Below are 23,848 nucleotides of genomic sequence, written 5' to 3'. Positions count from 1 at the left end.
ACTGCGCGCTTGGAGCGGCCTGCTCGCCGGTAGCTTCCAGCCCCGGCCACGTCGTGGGTCCTCCCGCTCCGCCGAGGGCCTGAGGGGGTGGACGCGTCCTCTGTGGTGGTGGCCAGCGCTCGCCGCTCGCCGCGGGAGGGAGTCGGAAGGTGCAAGGCAGGCAGGGGGCTCCGGGAGCCGAGAAATGGTGAGTGGGCGGGGCGGGTGGCGGGGGACCCGGATGGGGAGCTGGGGATGAGGAGCTGGTCGGCACCCGCCGAGGTGGACAGCGCCTCCCCGAGGTCCCTTCGGAGTGTGCGGACCGGACCCGAGTCGCCGGGACATCGGTCCGCTCCGGCGCAGTGCGGGGCCGGGCAGCAGCCCGACCCGGCGAGCCTTCCCCTCACTGCCCTCCCCCCCATTGCGCGGTGACCACGGGAAGGGCCGTCAGGGCCGATGTGACTCAGTCCCAGGGCTCTGCGTGGCGGAGCCGTGGTGTGTGTCCCCTTCCTCTCTCTCCCCGGGGCCTTGTCTTCCTCTCACTTTCCAAATGTTGGGGAGGCAGAGCCGCAGAGGCACCCCTGTCCCCTCAGCCGCCGCCTCCGAGGGCGGGCGGGAAATCCCGGCATTTCCGACCCCCCCCCTCCCGCCCCCCGTCCCAGAGGCCGGCTCACCCCCAAGTCGCGGCCTGTCATTAACTAGTTGCCTCCGGGTGCATTTCGCACGGACGCAGTGTGTGGTCTTCACCCACCGGGCCGCGGGCTCTTCGGGAACTTATCTGTGAGTGTGTTTTACCGGAGAGGAGGGTGGGAATGGCCCCCGGGATGGGTTGGAGGGAAGGCCCGTTCCTGAGGGAGCGACGGCTGTGGGAGCCCTCGGTGACCGTCCCGGAGACGGAGACGCCTGTGACGGTGCTGTCGGCGCCCTGCCCTCCCTAGGTTTGTCGCTTAGAAAAATGTTTATTCACTTGAAACAGTTTTTCAATAAATTAAACATTTTTCAAATCACTCGAGCTTGGGATACAGTAAATTTACAAAGAGGCAATAGAGAGGTGAATATCAGGGAAAAAGTAAAATATTTCATTGTTACATATGAGTCAAAACTTTTGTTTCCCTTCCCCTCCCCCCTCCTGCCAAATGGGTGTAGTAATATCCTGATGTCTGTTATCTTTTTTGTTAGGACAGCGGTTCTCAACCTGTGGGTCGCGACCCCTTTGGCGATCGAACGACCCTTTCACAGGGGTCGCCTAAGACCATCGGAAAACACATATATAATTACATATTGTTTTTGTGATTAATCACTATGCTTTAATTATGTTCAATTTGTAACAATGAAATTGGGGGTCAGCACAATATGAGGAACTGTATTAAAGGGTCTCGGCATTAGGAAGGTTGAGAACCACTGCCCTAGGATATTTTTCCTTTGATTTCTAGAGTGGAAGGGAGAGGGAGAGACGGAGAGAGAAACATTGATGCGAGAGAGAGAGACACAGATTGGTTGCCTCCGCATGTGCCCCTCCCCAGGGCTGGGGGGGATCAAGTGTCCCCTTGGCGGGAATTGAACCCAGAACCCTTCAGTCAGAGGGCCGGTGCTCTATCCGCTGATCCAAACCGGCCGGGGCTGTTGTTATCTTTTGAGTGATTTCAAGTGGCACGTGAGGGCCTAGACTTTAGGCCCTAGACTTACAGCATCTAGAAGTGTCCCAAATCCGTTTCTTTTCTTTGACATAATTAACTGACATATTAATTTCTTTTTTAAAAAAATATATTTTATTGATTTTTTTACAGAGAGGAAGGGAGAGGGATAGAGAGTTAGAAACATCTATGAGAGAGAAACATCGATCAGCTGCCTCCTGCAGCCCCCTGCTGGGGATGTGCCCGCAACCAAAGTACATGCCCTGACCGGAATCGAACCTGGGACCCTTCAGTCCGCAGGCCTACGCTCTATCCACTGAGCCAAACCGGTTAGGGCTGACATACTCATTTCTGATAGAAATAGGTATTTGTGGGTTTCCTTGTTGAATTAATAAAAGTTCCCTACAATTTACTTTCCTCCTTGCACGTAAACAGTGGGTGACTTTTAGATTCTTGCAACACTGGGTTTATGTCATTTCGATTATAAATGGTGGTCCAAAACATTGTGACTGGGAGTAGGGGCCTGAGGCCAGTGACTCCAAACTAACCGCGCGCCCCCCCCCCCATCCTCCTTTAAGGGAAAAGGGGGCTTTCTTAGGCCTAGACGTTTCTACATGTTGAGTTTTGCATCCATGATATAGGTGCACGCAGTGTAATTTGTGTATTGACAAAGTCTGTGTATAAATACCATACTCTAACCAGCTGTGCCACTGGAGAAAGCATGTGAAGGTCAGGGGTTCTGTCTCCTGGACAAAAGGTTTATGAAGTTGGGAGTACATTTGGGTCAGACCCTTAAACTGAATCAGGCTGAGGGGTCCCTCACTTTTGAGAATGGGAGCCTAGGGGAGGGAGCGCTTCCATGCTTACAAGAGAGGGAAGGGTGTGTGGATCTCCCAGAATTCATCGCTGGGGCTGCTCAGCTGTCACCTATGTCCTTCCCCAGGGGCTGACCCAGTTTAGAGGTTCTAGCTCAACTAGGAGTATCTAGACTCCAAGTTTGAGAACGTGTTTTACTTTCTTTTTTTCTTTAAATATATTTTTATTGATTTCAGAGAGGAAGGGAGAGGGAGAGAGAGCTAGAAACATCAATGATGAGAGAGAATCATTAATTGCTGCCTCCTGCATGCCCCACACTGGGGAACGAGCTGGCAGCCTGGGCATGTGCCCTGATCAGGAATCACATAATGACTTCCTGGTTCATAGGTTGATGCTAACCACTGAGCATACCAGCTGGCACTAATTTTTTTTTTAATATATTTTATTGATTTTTTACAGAGAGGAAGGGAGAGAGATAGAGAGTTAGAAACATTGATGGGGGAGAAACATCGATCAGCCGCCTCCTGCACATCTCCTACTGGGGATGTGCCTGCAACCCAGGTACATGCCCTTGACCAGAATCGAACCCGGGACCTTTCAGTCCGCAGGCCAATGCTCTATCCACTGAGCCAAACCAGTTTCGGCGGCACTAATTTTTTTATTAAAAATGTTTTTATTGATTTTAGAGAGAGAAACATCAATATGAGAATGTAACATCCATTGACTACCCTCACCCGAATACCGACCCCCCTCGCCCCCCTGCAGCATGCTCCCCTACTAGGGATTTAACCCACAATCCAGTTATGTGCCCTGACCAGAAATCCAATTGGCCATCTTCTGGTGCAGGGGACAATACTCAACCAACTGAGCCACACTGGCTAGGGCATCGTTACTAATTTTTTTGAAGTCTAATAGTTTTTAAGATATGAAATGATGAGACTTCAGTTTTTTTCAGAGCATTTTAGGTTTACAGAAAAATTAATCAGAAAATAGTTTTCATTTTTCCCTCTACAGCCACACAGTTTACACTGTTTGTCATATCTCCTGTTACTGTGTTATATGTATTTGTTTTAATTGAGAGACCAATGTTGATGCATTAAAGCTCATTGTTTATATTAGCATTGACTCTGTATTATAAATCTATTAGAGGCCCGATGCACAAAATTTGTGCTAGAGTAGGCCTTTGCAGCCACAGCGGCTGCCTGGATCTTTCCCTCACAGCCATGACAGATGCCTGGATACCTCACAGCCACGGCGGCTTCCTCAATCCCGTGGCCGCAGCCCAGCTTCATCTGGAAGGTCATCCAGAAGGATGTCAGGTTTAATTAGCATATTATGCTTTTATTATTATAGACTAGAGGCCCGGTGCATGAAATTTGTGCAGGGGGTCCCTCAGCCTGGCATGCACCCTCTCCAGTCCAGGACCACTGGCTCCTAACTGCTTGCCTGCCTACCGACTTGATTGCTGTCTAACTGCTCCCCTGCCGGCCTGATGGTCCCCAACTGCCCTCCCTGGCTGGCTTCATGGCCCCCAACTGCCCTCTCCAGCCGGCCTCATGGCCCCCAACTTCCCTCCCTTGCCAGCCTGGTCGCCCCTAACCGCCTCTGCCTTGGCCCCCACCACCATGGCTTTGTCTGGAAGGAAGTCGGACAGTCGGAAGATGTTCCATTTCCCTGTCTAATTAGCATATTACCCTTTAATTAGTATAGATGGGTTTTGGTAAAAGTGTAATGACATATGGCCATTATTTCTATATCCTCTAGAGTCAATTTACATACTTCAAAGTACCCTGTGTTCCACCTATCTATTCATCCCTCCCTCCAACCCCTAAATCCTTCACAAGCAAAAATCTTTTTTCTTTTTTTAAAAAAATATTTTTTATTGATTTTTTACAGAGAGGAAGGGAGAGAGATAAAGAGTTAGAAACATCGATGAGAGAGAAACATCGATCAGCCGCCTCCTGCACATCTCCCACTGGGGATGTGCCTGCAACCCAGGTACATGCCCTTGACCGGAATCGAACCTGGGACCTTTCAGTCCGCAGGCCGACGCTCTATCCACTGAGCCAAACAGGCTTCGGCAAGCAAAAATCTTTTTACTGGTTCTTCCAGGGTGTCATGTACTTGGAATCATACAGTATGTAGTCTTATCAGGGTATCTCCTTTCACTTAGCAATATGCTTTTAAGTTTTCTCCTTGTCTTCTCATGGCTTGAAAACTTATTTTTTTCATCGCTGTACAATATTTTGTGGTATGGTTATACCACAGGTTGGTTGGTTATTCTATTGAAGGATATCTTGCTTTAAGCCTTGGCAGTTATGAAAACAGCTATAAATATCCGTTTGAATGTTTCTGTGTGAATACAGGTTGAAATTGCCTGTCTTCCAAGTAGACATACCATTTTCCATTTCCACCAGCAGTGAATAAGGATTCCTGTAGCTTAACATCTTCACCATGTTTGGTGTTCTGGGTCTTGAATTTTATCCATTGTAATAAGTGGCATCCATTGTTGTTTTATATGCAATTCCCTAACATTTGATGTTGAGTTTATTTTCATATGCTTATTTGCCATTTGTATATCTTCTTTATGATGTGTGCTTAGATCTTTTAACCTAAGATCAACTTGAATTTTCTTCTATGTGATTTTCTAGTTTTTTACTTTTGCATTTTACATTTAGATCTATGATCTATTTTCTTTGAGTTCACTGATCCTTCATTCTGTTTCATCTAGTCTGCTGTTGAGCCCCTCTATTGTGTTTTTCCATTTAGTTATTCTTCAGCTGTGATTTATAATTTGTACTTCCATATTTTTTCTTTGTTGACATTCTCACTTTGTTTATCCATTCTTCTGAACTAAATGAGCATCTTTATGACTTATTTTGAGTTCTTTATTGGGTACATCATTTCCTTTTTATTAAAGTGTTTTTCTGAGATTTATCTTATATATTGTTATCTTATATATTGATATATTTTTTAGTTTTTCTTGACCCTTTGTGTTGAGTTCTATGCATTAGATAAAACAGCCACCTCTTCCAGTTTTGAAGGAGTGACTTTGTATAAAAGGTGTATCTTGCCGTAACTGGTTTGGCTCAGTGGATAGAGCATTGGCCTGCGGACTGAAAGGTCCCAGGTTCGATTCCGGTCAGGGGCATGTACCTTGGTTGCGGGCACATCCCCAGTAGGGGTTGTGCAGGAGGCAGCTGATGGATGTTTCTCTCTCATCCATGTTTCTAACTCTCTATCCCTTTCCCTTCCTCTCTATAAAAAATCAATAAAATATATTTTTTTTAAAAAATAAAAGGTGTATCTTATCATTCAATCCTGCCTTAGCTCTTGGTTGTCTCTTAAACCTTTATCATTGTCCAATAAGCCCGTTTCATTTTTAGTGCCTCCTACTAGATGAAGATGTGCCAAGACCTGTCAGTATCCCAAAGGAGAGAATCTCAGTCAGTACTAAGACTCAGACATATTGGAAGCCAGACACTCAGGAGGCAGGGTGTTTTGTTTTGTTTTTATGTTTTCTTTAGAGAGGAAAGGAGAGGGAAAGAGAGATAGAAACATCGATTGGCTGCTTCCTCCATGCCCCCCACTAGGGATCGATCCCGTAACCCGGGCATGTGCCCTAACCAGTAATTAAACCAGTGACCTCTTGGTGCATGGGAAACACTTAACCAACTAAGCCAACAGCGGCTGGAACAGGCAGCAGCTTTTAAATTATGCAATATACCTCTTTCAGGGGAAGACTGGTAGATGGGCATTTCTGTCTGCTCCTTCTGTGCTGAGCTCTGGGGTGATAGCCAGTTAAGAACTGTTTCTTAGCCACCATCCTGTTGAACCCATGACACAAGCCCTGCTGGCCACCAGAGCCAGGCTGTCAAGGAATTTGTTCTTTGGGCAGCAAACACAAACACCAGGGCACCAGACATGTATACAGGCTCCTTTCTTGGATTCACCAATGAGCTAGTGTAGGATCTGGGAGAGTGTGAAGATGGCACCCTCCATCCTCCCCAGTCTCTGGAGAGGAGGTATTTGGGCCCTAAATGTGTGTTTAATTAGAAGCTACCCCTCAAGCCATAGTTGTGAAGGTAAACTAATCATCTTCTTTCACAGATACTGAGAGCCTAGAGTAGAGGTTCTCAACCTGTAGGTCGCGACCCCTTTGGGGGTTGAACGACCCTTTCATAAGGGTCGCCTAAGACCATCGGAAAACACATATATAATTACATATTGTTTTTGTGATTAATCACTATGCTTTAATTATGTTCAATTTGTAACAATGAAATTGGGCGTCATCACAACATGAAGAACTGTATTAAAGAGTCACGCCATTAGGAAGGTTGAGAACCACTGGCCTAGAGGAAGGCCGATGGAGGGCACAAAGATGGTTACCTCCAGCCTTTGTCCTAGAGAGTATCTCAGTAGGCCTCTAGATGTGTGCCAAAACAGAAGCCTGCCCTTCTGGCCAAAGCTCCTGGACAAGCAAATAAGCCTCCTTCCCAGAAAGACTGGAGTGTTTCAGCCTGCTGTCGCAGGGCTGTGCCAAGACTAGTTTCTCCTTTGTGGTTCATGGGACGCAGGAACGAAAGCCCCACGAGTTAACCAGAGCTAGACAACTGGTGTGTCTCCTGGGCAACAGCCAGAAAAACCAGGGCACCAAGTATAAAGCTCTGAGGAGATACTGGTAAGCTAGAGCAAGGCAGAGGTAAAATGTAAGTATTGCACCTGCTGGGCTCAGTCTTTGTAGAGTATTTCAGTAGGCCCCCACATGTATGTTAAATTAGATGCCTGCCTTTCAGGCTGCAGCTATGAAGATAAGCTAATAGGCCTCTTTCACAGAGAGACTGGGTATGTCAGTCTGTTGCCGCTGCTGTACCCTCATTGTGGTAGCCAGTTAAGAACTCTTTCTTGATTTGTTACATTCTTTTGGGATCCTCAAGCATAAGCCCCAGAGCCAGGTAATCTGTCCACCAGAGCCAGGTGATCTAGAGTTGTTTCCAGGGTGATAGCTGCAAAATTAGGGCACATGTCCAAGGGCACATGTCCAAGGGCACAAGTCCTGCAGGATGTTGGATTGCAGGAGAGAGGCAGAGGAAGAGTGCAGACATTGCACCCACAGACTTCTGTCTTTGGGGACTATTTCAGTAGGTCCCTAGATTTGTATTAAAGTATACACCTGCCCCTCAGGCCAAGGAGATATATATATGGCTAAGTGTAGCCCTAACTGGTTTGGCTCAGTGGATAGAGCGTTGGCCTGCGGACTGAAGGGTCCCAGGTTCGATTCCGGCCAAGGGCATGTACCTTGGTTGCGGGCACATCCCCAGTAGGATGTGTGCAGGAGGCAGCTGATCGATGTTTCTCTCTCATCGATGTTTCTAACTCTCTATCCCTCTCCCTTCCTCTCTGTAAAAAATCAATAAAATATATTTAAAAAATAAAAATCTACACTAATAAAGGAGAAACATGCAAATTGGCGTCACTCCGCTACCCTTCCCATTGGCTAATCAGGGTGATATGCAAATTAACTGCCAGCCAAGATGGCAGCCGGCAGCCAGGCAGCTTGAAGTGAACATGAGGCTTGCTTGCTTCAGTGACGGAGGACTCCAACGTTCCCCGCCTGCCACTGCCGGCCTCTGAGCTTGCAGTTTGAAACATTGTTACAAATATAGAAGCTAAACAAAACCCTAGAAACCTGCTTTCAGCCAGCCGGGATCTCAGAGCTGGAGTTGAAACAGTGTTTCGATTATAGAACCCAAACAAACCAGATACCTGCTTTCAGCAGCCGAGGCCTAAGAGCTGGAGCCAAGCCTCAGAGCTAAAGCTGGCCCAGAATTAAAAAAAAAAAAAAAGAAAAAAAGGAGCAGTTGGGAGCTTCAGTCACCCGCCAGCCTGAAAACAGCCCTCAGCCCCTCACCCAGACTGGCCAGGCACCCCAGTGGGGAACCCCACCCTGAAGGGGGTGTGACCAGCTGCAAACAGCCATCATCCCCTCATCCAGGCTGGCCAGGCACCCCAGTGGGGACCCCCACCCTGATCCAGGACACCCTTCAGGGCAAACCAGCCAGCCCCCACCCGTGCACCAGGCCTCTATCCTCTATAGTAAAAGGGTAATATGCCTCCCAGCACCGGGATCAGCAGAGCCGCAAGGCCTCCCGGCACCAGGATCAGCGTGACAGGGGGCAGTGCCCAAACCCCCTGATCGCCCTGTGGCTCTGTGTTTGACAGGGGGTGGGGCCACAACCTCCCTATCCGCCCTGCTCTGTTTATGACAGGGAAAGGTGCCCCAACCCCCTGATCAGCCCTGCTCTGTGCCTGATAGGGGGGAGCTCCCCAACCCCCTGATCGCCCTGCGGCTCTGTGTGTGACAGGGTGCGGCGCCCCAACCCCCTGATCGGCCCTGCTCTGTGTGTGACAGGGTGCGGCGCCCCTCCCCCCCTCCCCCCCACGGGCCCTGCTCTGTGTGTGACGGGGTAGAGCCATAACCTCCCCATCGGCCCTGCCCTGAGTGTGACAAGGTGCTGCGCCCCAACCCCCTGATCCGTCCTGCTCTGTGTGACAGGGGGCGGTGCCCCAACTCCCCTATCGGCCCTACTCTGTGAGTGACACGGGGGAAGCTCCTCAACCCCCTGATCGACCCTGCTCTGTGCGTGACAGGGTACGGAGCCCCAACCCCCCTGATGGGCCCTGTTCTGTGCGTGACAGGGTACGGAGCCCCAACCCCCCTGATGGGCCCTGCTCTGTGAGTGACAGGGGGCAGCGCCCCAACCCCCTGACCGGCCCTGCTCTGTGTGTGACGGGGTGGCGCCGCAACCTCCCTATCGACCCTGCCTTGAGTGTGACAGGGGGCGGTGCCCCAACCCCCCAATCGGCCCTACCCTGAGCGTGACTGAGGGTGGCATCACAACTTCCCAATCCGCCCTGCTCTGTGCATTACAGGGGGCGGCGCCCCAACTCCCCAATCAGCCCTGCTCTGAGCCCGACCAGGGGCTGCACCTAGGGATTTGGCCTGCCCTCTGCCACCCGGGAGCAGGCCTAAGCCAGCAGGTCATTATCTCCTGAGGGGTCCCAGACTGCGAGAGGGCACAGGCCGGGCTGAGGGACTCCCCCCCCCCCCCCCCCCCAGTGCACAAATTTTTGTGCACCGGGCCTCTAGTATAAAAAATAAAAGGTTAAGTGTCTGTCCGACTGGTGGCTATGACGCACACTGACCACCAGGGGGCAGATGCTCAACGCATAAGCTGCCATGACGCACACAGGCCATTTAAAAATAAACAGCACCAGGGACCTGGCCCCAACAAACCAACACTTGGCTTCCCCCAAGTGGGACACAGGCCCTGCCACCACCCTGGAGCGACACCCCACCAAGTCTCAGCCAACGCTGCCCACACCCATGGCGCAAAATGTGACCCACAACCTAGCCCAGCCAGGAAACAGTGGCTGTGGGCACCGGGTAATGACATCACATAGCAACGCCCGGCTTCCTCTCCCTAGCAACTAGCATCTTTGGAGTTTGCTTTATAGCCAGGTGCAAACATTTCACAATTTAACCAAATGTTTGTGAATTGTTTTCCCGTGCCTCATCTCATTTGATCCTCACAGAAGTCCTGGAGTAGGTAGGTAGATGTGGAATCCTATTTTTTTTTCATTAGCAAGACTCGAATAGCAATATTAAAATATTTCTTCTAATGTGCACGAATCTGTGCACTGTGACACTAGTTTAAAATAAGCAAGTAAGCCTTTTTACAGAAAGTCTGGGCAGTTTTCAATTGGCTGCTGGAAAATGCTGGTGAGTCCCCGCACATGAGCTCTTTAAGAACTGTTTCTCAGTTTGCTGTAGCTTTGTTGATCTCCTAGATTCAGCCCCATTCGCTTTCAAAGGGGCGCATCTTCAGGTGCAGGCGTTAAAAGTTGAGGTACCAGATGTAGGGTTCAAGACCTTTGCTCCTGAAGGAGAAGTTTAGGGTTTTCAGTTCCATCCCAATTATGGGCTTCTACAGCAGGAGTAGGGTTCATGGCAAGTTTGTATCTCAGCCTCTCCTACCTACTTTGATGTGTGTTTTATTTCAAGCAAATTGTTCTGTGTGTACCTGTAGATTTGGTTGTATCTGTGGGAGGAAATGAGTTCAAGATTTCTCTTACATCACACTTTGAACTGGACTATTTTATTCTGCTTACTTTGGGTTTAATTTGCTCTTTTTTATTGTTTCCTCAGGGAGATGCTTACTTCATTGATTGTAGATCATTGTTTTTCTCTAGTGTATTTGTTCAGTGCTATAAATTTTTTTCTAGGCACTACTTCTACTGCATGCAGACAACCTCTGATATGTTCTACTTTCATTTCATTTAGAGATGGTCTCTGACTTAATATTTTCAACTTTACACTGGTGTGAAAGTGATACCCATACAACAATTTTGTTTTTCACTTTCAGTACATTATTCAATAAATTACATGAGCTATTCAATACTTTATTATAAAATAGGCTTTGTATTAGGTTATTTTTGCCGTAGTGTAGGCTACTGTCAGTGTTCTGAGCACATTTAAGGTAGGCCAGGCTAAGCTATAATGTTTGGTAGGTTAGATGTATTAAATGCATTTTTAATTGCCGATGGGTTTATTGGGACGTCACCCCTTCATAAATCAAGGAGCATCTGTAAATCAAAAGAAACTATTATTTCTCTAGAGACCTGTTCGATCCTGTGTGTTATTTTTAGAAGTGTTGTTTAGGTAGCATTCTTCCTCCGGGGAGCACGCCCACACCATTCTTCCCTCTCAGGCGTGCATCTTCTAAACCCTAAGTCCCCAGGAGACTTGCCACCAGGGGAGCAATGGGCGGCAGCAGCTTGTTCTGGGCTAACCCCCTGAACCTGTCTCCAGGGCCCCCTTTTCTCTGATTTTCAGTGAGCTGACAGCAGCCCCACCTTGGCTCCCTTCTGTCGCTGTGACCTTTACTTCTCTGTGAGCCAAAGCAATCCTGCCCAGGCTCATTTCTTTCCTGTAACCTTTCTAGGGAGCCAAAGCAGCCTTGCCTAAGCTGCTTCTACCCTAGGCCCTCCCTTATTTCACTGTTCCCAGCTTTAATAAACTTACTCTCAAAATAAAAAGTAAAAGTGTTGTTTCATTTCCACGTGTTTGGGGGTTTACCAACTCTTTTCCTGTTACTTCTATATTATTGCCACTGGGATCTAAAAGCATTATTTTGTATGATTTCTGTTCTTTCACATTGGTTAAGGTGTACTTTATGTTCCAGAAGGTGGACTGTCTTGATGAATGTTTCATGTGAACTTGAGAGTATATATTCTGCTGTTCGTGGACGAAGTGCTCTATGGATTTCATTTAAATCAGTTGTTTGGTGGTGCTGTTTGCTTCATCTACAGTCATGCACCACATGATGACGTTTTGGTCAGCAATGGAGATCACGTATGACAGTGGTCCCCATAAGGTTATAATGGAGCCGAAAAACCCCTATTGCTTCGTGGCGTCATAGCTGTCATGATGTCATAGCACAACATGTTACAGTTACGATTGCCTAGCAGTGGTCGGCAAACTGTGGCTCGCGAGCCACATGCAGCTCTTTGGCCCCTTGAGTGTGGCTCTTCCACAAAATACCGACTTCTGCACATGGGCCACGAAGTTTCAATCGCACTGTTCGTGCGTGCCCACACGTGGTATTTTGTGGAAGAGCCACACTCAAGGGGCCAAAGAGCCGCATGTGGCTCTCGAGCCGCAGTTTGCCGACCACGGGCTAGACTCAGTATCTAGTAAAGTAGCACAGGCTTTAGCATAGGAACAATGGACTATATACTTCATAGCCTGGATGTTCAGTAGGCTGCACCATCTAGGTTTATAAGTGCACTCTGATGGCCACACAGCAACAAAATCACCTATTGACGCATGACTGTATGCCCTTCCTGATTTTTAAATTTTTAATATTTTTCTGATTTCAGTGAATTTTCTGATTATCAATAACATGATTAGAGATCTAATTACAATACAGTTGATAAAGAAATGTGCTTGTCTGTGCATGTCTGAACATTTTAAGGTGACAGCTAGAATTATAAATGATAACATAGAACATTTTAGATCTTTAGAAATTTTATGTAATTTCTAGGGCATACTATTTTGGGAGTAATAAATGCTTACAAATACAACATAATTATTATTCCTTATTTGACAAAGCTTCCCTTGTATATTAGCATGTCAAACAGGCCTAATTATTTTCATTTCCCCCATTTAGAAAGAGAAAGATCATTTAAATGTTTCATCTTAAAAATCTCAAAGTTATTTTCAGGTAAAAGAAAATACTTTAATTTTTAAATTTGGGGAAGTTTGTCAGACTGTCAAAAGTTTTAAAACACTTGGTCAAATATAATCATAGGTCTCTGTGAAACAATACTTAGTTATCCATTAATCAGGGTGACTTCACAGTCAAATACAGAAAGTTAAATAGTTTGTAAGCAGAATTTAGCTCTTTTAATATTGGTTTACCTAAGCAATCAAATACCTGATGATACAGAGCACAGGCAATCATTTTAATAAAACACAAAATCTTTGCTTTCTCTTTATCATCTCTTATTTTTTTAAAAAAATATATTTTATTGATTCTTTACAGAGAGGAAGGGAGAGAGACAGAGAGTCAGAAACATCGATGAGAGAGAAACATCGATCAGCTGCCTCCTGCACATCCCCCACTGGGGATGTGCCCGCAACCCAGGTACATGCCCTTGACCGGAATCGAACCCGGGACCCTTCAGTCCGCAGGCCGACGCTCTATCCACTGAGCCAAACCGGTTTTGGCTATCATCTCTTATTAATAGCATGCCAGTTGCGCCTGGCCAGCATGGTTCAGTGGTTGAGCATTGGCCTATGAACCAGGAGGTCATGGTTCGATTCCCCGTAAGGGCACATTACCAGGTTGTGGGATCAGTCCCCAATGTGAGGCGTGCAGAAGGCAGCAGATAAATGATTTTCTCTCATCATCATCGATGTTCCTATCTCTTCCTTTTCCTCTCTAAAATCAATAAAGAAGTATTTTTTAAAAAAGAACTTACCAGTTGTAAAGGAAAACTTTATCCTTTTAGCAGATAAAGAACATGTTTTATTTTTACATAAGTATACTGTTGATTCTAAAGCTTATAATAAATTTATTCAGTATAATAAATTTATTCAGTCCTATCCAGCTTGATCATACACAAAATTTTTCCCCTTAGGATTTCTTTTCTTATACAACTTTCCTTTGTCATTCCCTCAAAAATCCATTTTCATACCTTATACCTTCTTTTACTAAAAACATATTTTTTTCTTGCATTCAAAGTTGTTTCCCTTATTATTCCTAGTAGTTTTAATTACATATATTGGAATTTCTACCCTTCAAAACCTCACCTCAATTTCTAATGAATACTAAGTAAGCTATTGTGAACTGATACATCAGTTTTTATTTTTAGATTGGCAAATTTATTAATATATTTCATAATTTCAAGAAATACATGTACTTATAATAGTACAATCAGTGTGATACGTTTACTAACAAACCCAAATATATCTTTTAGTTTCTCTGTAATAAGCCAAAAATAGATACTTATTTAACAATTAATTTCCAATATTTTATCTTATTTGAAAATGATCTGAATATTCAATTACTTCCATTAGTTAATTTAGCTAGCAAAACTTTAAACTTTCAAGTTAGCAAAAGATTTTAGAAACTATTTTTAAGTACATATAATTGCTGCTAAAAAGTTTCACCTAAAAACTATTTGTCCAGCCCTAACCGGTTTGGTTCAGTGGATAGAGCGTCAGCCTGTGGACTGAAGGGTCTCAGGTTCGATTCTGGTCAAGGGCATGTACCTTGGTTGCGGGCACATCCCCAGTAGGGGGTGTGCAGGAGGCAGCTGAGCGATGTTTCTCTCTCATCGATGTTTCTAACTATCTCTCTCCCTTCCTCTCAGTAAAAAAATCAATAAAAAATATTTTAAAAAACAACAACTATTTGTCCATACCTATGTATTTTACTTGTTCTCAATAATATATTTGGATTACCCACAAAAATTTTATGAGATGTTAAGCCAAGTCATCCATCATTCTAAGTTATTTTTGTTGATACATTTGTAATCCTAGGTAGGTAAAAGTATTACATTTAATTCTGATAACTCTAGACTTGCCTATTTTAATTAACTTTAACACCAAGTATTATTCCAGAGCCTGAAAAACATTTTGGTTAGTTTCTGTTTTATTTCTTCATTTATATAAGTGCCTAATTTTTAAGTTAATTAAACAGAGCTTTTTAAAAACCAATTTTGTTAATATGCTCTGAAGGCAGACACATATCCACATATATAATCAGATGTAACCAGAGACCTGGTAGTTTCATTTTTAAAATTTCAGCCATGAGACAGGTACAATAAGGCAAAAAGCTCACGAATTTGTTACAATTGGAATAAGTTAAGTTTATTTGTTCAGGTGGCTAAGGCTCTTACTATTTTTAGAGAAGAACTTTAATACTTGCATTTGTCCTTGACAAACAATTTTTAAGAAAGCAGGTACAGGGCAGAGGGGGAGGGTGCTGCGTAGGTGAGGGAACCTTTTCAGTTACTTGTGCTTCAATTACTTGTATCATGCTAAGTAAAATAAGTCAGTCAGAGGAAGACAAATATCCCATGATCTTACTCAAATGTGCAATCTAAGTAGCAAAATAAACTGATGAACGGAGTGGATCCAGAAGCATGGAAGCATGGAACAGAGTGCGGAATCTCAGAGGGAAGGTGGGTGGGTGGGAGGTAATCAGCCAAGGACCTTGTATGCATATATGCATGGCCCATGGACACAGACAATGGGACAGTGAGGGCCTGGGGTTGGGGGCAGGGGAAGCCTGGAGGGGTCAATGGGGGGGAAAGGGAGACATATGTAATACTTTCAACAATAAAGAATTATTAAAAATAAATTAATAAAAGGCTCTCCTTTCCAGTGGCTCAGAGGTTAGAGCGTCAGCCCCAGACTTGCTTCAGTGGGGCTTTGGTGCTTTGGTGCTCGCTGAGTCTGCCCCTTGAGTACATCACTCGTGGATGTAGTAAGGTTGTAATCTGCATGGTCTGAAGCTGACCACCAGGTGCATTGGCTCTGGAGCCTCCTGAGAGGTGCAAAGTCAGCCACTGCCTGTGCTCTGTCTGGGGCCACCCAGCAGGAGCTACAGAGCGATTTGCAGATGGCTGCTACTTGTGTTGATCTTGGAGGTATTCAGGAAGGCCAAGCTGTGAACCAAGGTGGGCTGCTGCTAGAGCCGGGCCTGGGGCCACTTATCGAGAGGTATGGGCCATGCTGAGGCCAGCTGCTGCTTGTTTGAGAGATATTTGGAAGCCTGAGCCAGGACAGGCCATTCATATAGAAAAGCCACTGCAAACAGCTTGGGTGGGGCTGCAAATTGGATGGGTGGGGTCTCAGGGAATCACCGGGGCTGGGCAAAAAGTGTAGGCCAGGTTGATGGAGACTCAGATATGGCCCCTGCCTGTAGCGCTGTGGTGGGGAAGTCTCATCAAAGGAACAAATAATCTCTGCCAGTACTTCTGTCTGGGAGAAAGCTGCCCTTCCCCAGCCCTCACCCTGATGCCAGACAATTCATTTCATGCCAGTATGTCCCTGTCATCTTTCGAGCTGTTGCCCCAGTGCTGGAGCTCAGAGAGAGTAAGTCTGTGTAAGTCCATGCACAAGGTCTTTAAGAGGAATACCTGGGACTGCAGCCACACTCCATCTCAGCCACAGTACCAGCTGGTTTTCATGGCCAGAAATTTTAGGGACTCCTCTTTCCGGCACTGGAATCCTGGGCTGGGGGGTCTCGTGTGGCACTAGAACCCTTCGCTCATCAGGGGGGGAACTCTGCAGCCGAGATATTCCTCCTGATTTTTAACCACAATGTGCAAGTGGGACTAGCCCATTCCACATCTCCACTCCTCCTACCAATCTTGATGTGGCTTCTGAATATCCTTAGTTGTAGGACTTCTGTACAGCTAGATATCAGGTGGTTCTAAATGATGGTTGTTCTGTAGTTCAGTTGTAATTTTGTGTGAGGATGCAAGTACTGCATAATGCTGTTAAATTTATGAGGAAATAAGCATGGACAGAGTGTTTCTGATGACCAAGACATAAAATAAATGTTGAGAAACCACAGAATCCTATGTAACCCTTCTATAAATTGAGTGTAAATGCCCAGTGCTGTCAGATTGATGCATCCTACTATATAGATATTTGCAATGTTTTAGGACTCAGTGACCTTTGAGGATGTGGCTGTGAACTTCACCCTGGAGGAGTGGTCTTTACTGGATCCTTCACAGAAGAAACTCTACAGAGATGTGATGAGGGAAACCTTCAGGAACTTGGCCTCCATAGGTAAGAATGATGACTTTGTTACTTAATTTGTCAGTTAGAGATCAAGTTTTTTTTTTTATTGCTTTTACTGCATACCAGAAGTTTTGACATGTCATATTGTCATTCTCATTTGTCTCTATCTTTTGATCTCACCTTTTATTCTTTGACCTTGTCAATTTTTTAGCAGCATGTTGTTTAATCTCCACATATTTGTGGGGTAGGTTTTTTGCTTTCTTTTTGCAGTTGATCACTAATTTTAAAGCATTGTGGTTGAGGAATATGTTGATATGAGTTCAGTCTCTTTTATTTTTTTTTTTAAGATTTTGTATTGATTTTTAGAGAGAAGAAAGGGAGAAAGAGACAAACATTGATGTGAAAGCGAAATATCAATTGGCTGCCTCCTGCACACACACACACACACACACACACACCCCACCCCCCCACCCCCGACTGGGGATCGAGCCAAAACCTGGGCATTTCCCCCAACCAGGAATTGAGCCAGCAACTGAGCCAGCATCCTTTCCGTGCATGGGACAACGCCCAACCAATTGAGCCACATTGGCTAGGGCGAGTTTAATCTTAAATTTGTTGAGGCTAGTTTTGTGACCCAACATATGGTCTATCCTTGAGATTCTTCCATGTGCACTGGAGAAGAATGTATAAGCTGATGTCCTCGGATGAAAGGCTCTGGAAATGTCAAAAATGTCCATTTCATCTAATGTGTCATTTAAGGCTGATATTTCTTTATTGATTTTCTGTTTGGATGATCTACCTATAATTTTTATTGATTTCAAGGAGAAACATCAATGATGAGAGAGAATCGTTGATTGAGTGCCTCCTGCACGCCCCCTACTGGGGATTGAGCCCACAACCCAGGCATGTGCCCTGGCTTTCTGGTTCATAAGTCAACACTCAACCACTGAGCCACACTGGTCAGGCTATAATTGTGTTTCTTACAGTTTCTCCTTTTAGTTCTCTTAGTAGTTCCTTTATATTTTGATGCTTCCCTAATTGGGTGCATATATATTGAAAAGTATTGTATCTTCTCTTTTAAAATTTCATTTATTTACTTATTTTTATTTTTTTTAATCCTCACCCAAGGATATTTTTTTCATTGATTTCTAGAGAGAGTGGAAGGGAAGGAGGAGATGGGGAGAAAAACATCGACATGAGAGAGAGACATCAGTTGGTTGCCTCCTGCATGCACCCTTACTGGGGTTGGGGAACATGCATCCAAGGTAGGTGCCCTTGACCAGGAATTGAACCCACAACCCTTGGGCCCACAGGCTGGTGCTCTAAACACTTAGCAAAACCAGCCAGAGCAAGAAGTGTTATATATTCTTGAGGTAGTTTCCCCTTTCTGTATATATAAAAGGCTAAGTGACTGAGCTACTGGCCAGTACATATGATGTGTACTGACCACCAGGGGGCAGACGCTCAACGCAGGAGCTGCCAACCTGTGGTGACTTGGCAGTGGCGGTTCTCAGGTGACGCACCCTGGAACCAGAGAGAAGGGAGCCTGATTCCTCACGGGGCCGCATGATTCCACCTTCGGCCATGGATTACTGAATCTGGTTTACTGCCGAGCTGCGGTTCTTCTAATTAATTTCCTTTCAATGTGCACGATTCTATGCACGGGGCCGCTAGTATCATTATAAAATGTCCATCTTTGTCACTCATTGCCTTTTTTATCTTGAAATCTATTTCGTCAGATATAAGTATGGCTACATCTGCTTTTCTGCGGATGCCGTTTGCTTGGAGAATCATTTTACACCCTTTTACTATGAGTCTGTGTTTGCCTTGTAGCTTAGATGTGTCTCCTAAAGGTAGCATAAGGTTGGGATTTGTTTTTTGATCCTCTGCTACTCTGTGCCTCTTTATTGGTGAGTCCAGTCCATTGACATGTAGGGTAATTATTTATTGTCTGTGGTTTTCCTATAGCCATTTTATCCTTTGTTTTCTGGTAGCTGTGTGCCTCCATGGGTTCTTTTTACTTTTTTTAATCTTTATTGTTGAAAGTATTTCATGTGTCCTCTTTTTCCATTGGTTCTTTTCCTTTGTGTTTCTCTCCATTGTTTTTGTTCGGTGGTATTTTATATTTTTTTTCTCTGTTTCCTCTTTTTTTAAGTTATGTGTCTCAGTTTTGTTTTTTGCTTTCTGGTGTGGTCACAATTAGGTTTATGTAAAAGAAAGTTTAATATATATAGTAGCCCTTTCTCTTCTGAATGCATCTAATCCCCACCCTCTTAGCAAATTCAGACCTTACTATACCCCTTTGTCACAAATTATCCCTATTTTCTCTGTGAGTTCATTTCTGAATTGCAGTAGATATTGCCTTCTTTCTCTATTTTAATGTTATTACTTCCTTTAACCTTTATGTGACATTTAAGTGTATAATACCCTATTCTAAAAAAGGGTTGTAATATCCTGCTTCTGTGTGCCTGTTGGTGATCTTACTCATAGTTTTGTGACCTTTTGTTCTTTGTTTCAGGTATTATAACCCCTTGAGTATTTCCTATAACACGGGTCTTCTTGTGGTTTATTCCCTCAGCTTCTGTATGTGTCTGGAAAAGTCTTTATTTCTCCTTCATATCTAAAGGATAACTTTGCTGGATATATTATTCTTGGCTGGTAATTTCTCTCTTTTGAGAAATTGCTGATTACCAGACAACTGTGGCCATACCTCTGTGCTATGTCCTTGCACAGGTCACTAGCTTCAGTCACAGCACGTACTGACCACTCCTGCAGGAATGCTCATTGTATCTCTCTGCTCCTCTCTGCTGAAGGGAATGTCTGTGGCCACTTGATTCCTCCCCTCTCTGGGCTGAGACCTGCAGTGGGCTTCAGGCTGTGAGCTCCAGGCTCTGTCTCTGGCACCATCTCAGCTCTTGTTTCTTCCCACCTTTCCAGTTTGCTCCCACTTCCCACCTTCATATGTTTCATTGTTTGATCTCTCAGACATGTTTATGCATTGAGCAGGGAGTCCTTTGTTGAATGATAGCTGTTCAAATTGTGGAAACTTTAAGGGGAGAAACCAAGGGGACCTCTCACGCTGCCATTCTTCTGACCAAGAACAAGTATTTCTTGCATATCAGTGTTGTTTCAAGATGTGGAAAAATGAGTATATTAGTAAATAAACTAAGCATGGTAACAACTCATCATGGACTTAGAATCTAATCATTTTTCTCTAACTTCTAATAATTTGGAATTGTTTTTTCTAGGTATGCATTTAGAGAAAAAATGGGAAGATCATAACATTGAATATCAGTACAAAACCCAGGGGAGAAAACTACGGTGAGTCACTCAATAAACAGCATTGTTCCACATAAGAATTCCAATATGGCCCTGATCGGTTTGGCTCAGTGGATAGAGCGTCAGCCTGCAGACTGAAGGGTCCCGGGTTCAGTTCCCATCAAGGGCATGTACCTTGGTTGCGAGCACATCCCCAGTAGGGAGTGTGCAGGAGGCAGCTGATCGATGTTTCTCTCATCGATGTTTCTACCTCCCTATCCCTCTCTTTCTCCCTTCCTCTCTGTAAAAAATCAATAAAATATATTTTTTTAAAAAGAATTCTACTATGTCATGGATTTATATTTATTTATTTTAATTTTTTTGTTTATTTTTTATTATACATTTGTATTGATTTCAGAGAGGAAGGGAGAGGGAGAGAGAGGTAGAAACATCAATGATGAGAGAGAATCTTGCATCGGCTGCCTCCTGCATGCCCCCTACTGGGGATTGAGCCCATAACCCAGGCATGTGCCCTTGACTGAAATCGAACCTGGGACCCTTCAGTCCACAGGCCGACACTCTATCCACTGAGCCAAACCAACTAGGGCTGTCATGGATTTTTAAAAACAAGCAAATAAAACAATTTCTACTTCAATTTATTTACCCTTAACCTCATATATTAATATCACTGTTTTCATAATAACCAAGTCCTTTTACAGAGCATTCACTATACAATTCAGAAAAGACAAAAAAACCTTCACTTTTGTTATAAATTATAAAAATGTAATCCAATACCCTACTAATAAATAGGAAATTAACAAAGAAATCACTAATAATGCTTCTCATTTTTTACAGAAGTGATATGGTAGAAAAACTCCATGAAAGCAAAGGAGGTAGTCAGTGTGGAGAAACCATCAGCCAAATTCCAAATCCTGATCTGAGCAAGAGAACTACTTCTGGAGGACAATCACTTAAATGTAGGGTGTGTGGAAAAGACTTTGTGCGCCATTCATCCCTGAATATACACATCAGATCTCACACTGGACATAAACCTTATGAGTATCACAAATATGAAGATAAGCCATATAAATGTAAGGAATGTGGGAAAGCCTTCAGTTACCACAAATCTGTTCACAGACATGAAAGGACTCACACTGGAGAGAAACCCTATGAATGTAAGGAATGCGGGAAAGCCTTCATGTGGCTCCCAACCTTTCAAACACACATGATAACACACACTGGAGATGCTCCTTTTAAATGTAAGGCTTGTGGGAAAGCCTTTAGTTCTTCCGCTTCATTTCGAGCACATGAAAGAATGCACACTGGAGAGAAACCCTATGAATGTACACTGTGTGGTAAATCCCTGAGATCTCTTCTAGGTTTGCGAATACATGAGCGAAATCACACTGGAGAAAAACCCTATGAATGTAAGCAATGTGGTAAAGCCCTCAGTTGCCCCAGTTCTTTTCGAAGACATGAAAGGACTCACACTGCAGAGAAAAAATATGAATGTGAACATTGTGACAATGCCTTCAGTACTCCTCTAGGCTTACGAATACATGAAAGAATTCACGCTGGAAAGAAGCCCTATGAATGTAAAGAATGTGGTAAAGCTTTCATTTCTCTCTCAAGCATTCGAACACACATGATAACACACACAGGAGAAGAACCTTATAAATGTAAAGAATGTGGGAAGGCATTTGTTTGTCCCAGTTCTTTTCGATCACATGAAAGGACTCACACTGGAGCAAAACCATATGAATGTAAACAGTGTGGTAAAACCTTCAGTTGGCCCAGTTCCTTCCGAATACATGAAAGAACACACACTGGAGAGAAACCCTATGAATGTACAGAATGTGGAAAAACCTTCATTTACCGCACAACCTTTCAAGGACACATGAGAAAGCATACGGGAGAGAAACCCTACAAATGTAAAGAATGTGGGAAAGCCTTCATTTCTTCCTCAAGTGTTCGAACACACATGATAATGCACACTGGAGATGGGCCTTACAAATGTAAGGTATGTGGGAAAGCCTTCAATTTTCCTAGTTCATTTAGGGTACATGAAAGAACTCACACTGGAGAGAAGCCCTATGAATGTAAAGAATGTGGTAGAGCCTTCAGTTGTTACACATCATTTCGAACACATGAAAATACTCATACTGGAGAAAAACCCTATGAATGTAAAGAATGTGGAAAAGCCTTCATTTACCGCACTACCTTTCGAGGACACGTGAGAATGCACACTGGTGAGAAACCATACCAATGTAAAACTTGTGGGAAAGCCTTTAGTCGTCCCAGTTCCTTTCGAAGGCATGAAAGATCTCATACTAAATAGAAACTTCTTGGATGTAGCAATGTGGACAAAGACATCAGTTGGCCTTCATCCTTACATGTGAAAACTCCCACTGGAATGAAACCCTGTAAATATTAGTAATGTGAGAAAGCCTGATATAAATTAATCCATACATAATGTTCCGGAACACTGTAATATGAAAGAATTATTATAAAAGTTATAAATGTATTGTCTTTATCAGGGCCTCGTTTTTAAAGTGGACCTCTGAAGTGTGGATATTTACTGCTTCCAAAAATGAACGTTGAGGCGGCAATACTCTTCAAGCAATACTACCTAGGTATTTCCTCCTTAAATCAGTTAACATTTTTCTCTTATCATTTTGAAGACTATTTGATCTATGGGTAAATTGAAGTGTATTTTTAATATGCAGGTAAGCTTAATTTTTATGTTTCCACTGTTTTGTAAATGAACAATTAAATGAAATTTTGGTATTTGTTGGGATTTACCTACTGGCCTCCTGTGCCAAGTACTGGATATTCCTTGCCCCTTACATATTCCATCTTTCTTGTGAGAAAACTCCTCTCTTTGTTTTGGCCAGAAGACCCTTATTCCATTTTCCTTGCTAATAAAAGGTGGCATAAATTTATAAATATTGCAAAGTTTATCATAGAGTATAGTCTCATGTGAGTGACAGTTGATCCTTGAACAATGCAGGTGTTACAGGTGCTGACCTCCCACATAGTTGAAAATCTGAGTGTAACTACAGTCAGCCCTCTACAGCCTCGGAGCTGATGTTTGGACTGTGTAGGTCAATTGAAAAAAAATCCATGAATAAGTGGATCTACAGAGTTCAAACCCATGTTGTTCAAAGGTCAACTGTACATTGCTGTTTGTCATTACTTCAGGCCAGGACTTAAATAATAGGCTTTGCATTAAGACAGATCTGTTGTTGGACAATAAAATATAGAATTGGATATGACTCTCCTAAATTGTGTTTGGCACTGGGTAATGTGACAATTTCTAGAATCTGTGTCGTTTATGGTTCCATGTAAGCTGCAGCTGAGGAGAAGGAGGAATCGGAGGAGTCAAGTGACGACATGGGATCAATATGATTTGAAATTGTTCTCTTACCAATTTTAGAGAGATGGTTACAAAAGACCCTTATTTTTGTTTTGATTCATCATGGTCACTGAATAGCTTTGTCTGATGATGGAAGTGATTGACATTTTAATCTCAACACAATAAGAGACTGCAAGGTCAGCTCCCAGTCCACTGGAACACCTTCCCTACTCATGATCTAAATACTGACATATTTCCTACAGTGTATTGGACAGACACTGTTTATTTTAAAGTACATCAGTGAAAATATATAAATTCCCTTAGTGAAGTACATAAACGTTTTTGTCTCCTTTATAACTCAAATGAGTCCTATATGTTAAGATAACTAGTGAAAGAACACAAACCTAGCAAGGGAGAAAGACATGACCACTGTTCCAATCAAGCCTTTGCTACTTAGAGATCTTACTCTTGATGCTAACTTTT

The 23,848-nt window shown here is 44.0% G+C and overlaps 1 protein-coding gene across 1 annotated transcript; it reads left to right on the top strand.

The window, feature by feature from the left end:
* The first annotated feature begins 56 nt into the window (after positions 1–56).
* Positions 57–23,265, top strand: LOC139009833 (zinc finger protein 709-like). Its single transcript, XM_070413954.1, has 4 exons — positions 57–187; positions 16,674–16,800; positions 20,001–20,073; positions 20,866–23,265. Exons 1-4 carry the CDS (start codon positions 185–187, stop codon positions 22,346–22,348), a joined length of 1,686 nt encoding a protein of 561 aa, XP_070270055.1. The 5' UTR covers positions 57–184; the 3' UTR covers positions 22,349–23,265.
* The last annotated feature ends 583 nt before the right edge of the window (positions 23,266–23,848 follow it).

Source organism: Myotis yumanensis, unplaced genomic scaffold, assembly GCF_028538775.1.
Source record: "Myotis yumanensis isolate MYYU_CA2020_CCGP unplaced genomic scaffold, mMyoYum1.0.hap1 SCAF_5, whole genome shotgun sequence".
In the NCBI taxonomy this organism is placed as follows: Eukaryota; Metazoa; Chordata; class Mammalia; order Chiroptera; family Vespertilionidae; genus Myotis; species Myotis yumanensis.
The sequence above is the reverse complement of the archived record's forward strand: the minus strand, read 5'-3'. Positions and strand labels throughout refer to the sequence as shown.

What these genes read in the sequence shown, in the direction of transcription:
- LOC139009833 (XM_070413954.1), top strand. An exon ending in CAGGAACTTGGCCTCCATAG is followed by an intron (nt 16,801 to 20,000) that starts GTAAGAATGATG and finishes TGTTTTTTCTAG; the next exon opens with GTATGCATTTAGAGAAAAAA. An exon ending in ACCCAGGGGAGAAAACTACG is followed by an intron (nt 20,074 to 20,865) that starts GTGAGTCACTCA and finishes CATTTTTTACAG; the next exon opens with AAGTGATATGGTAGAAAAAC.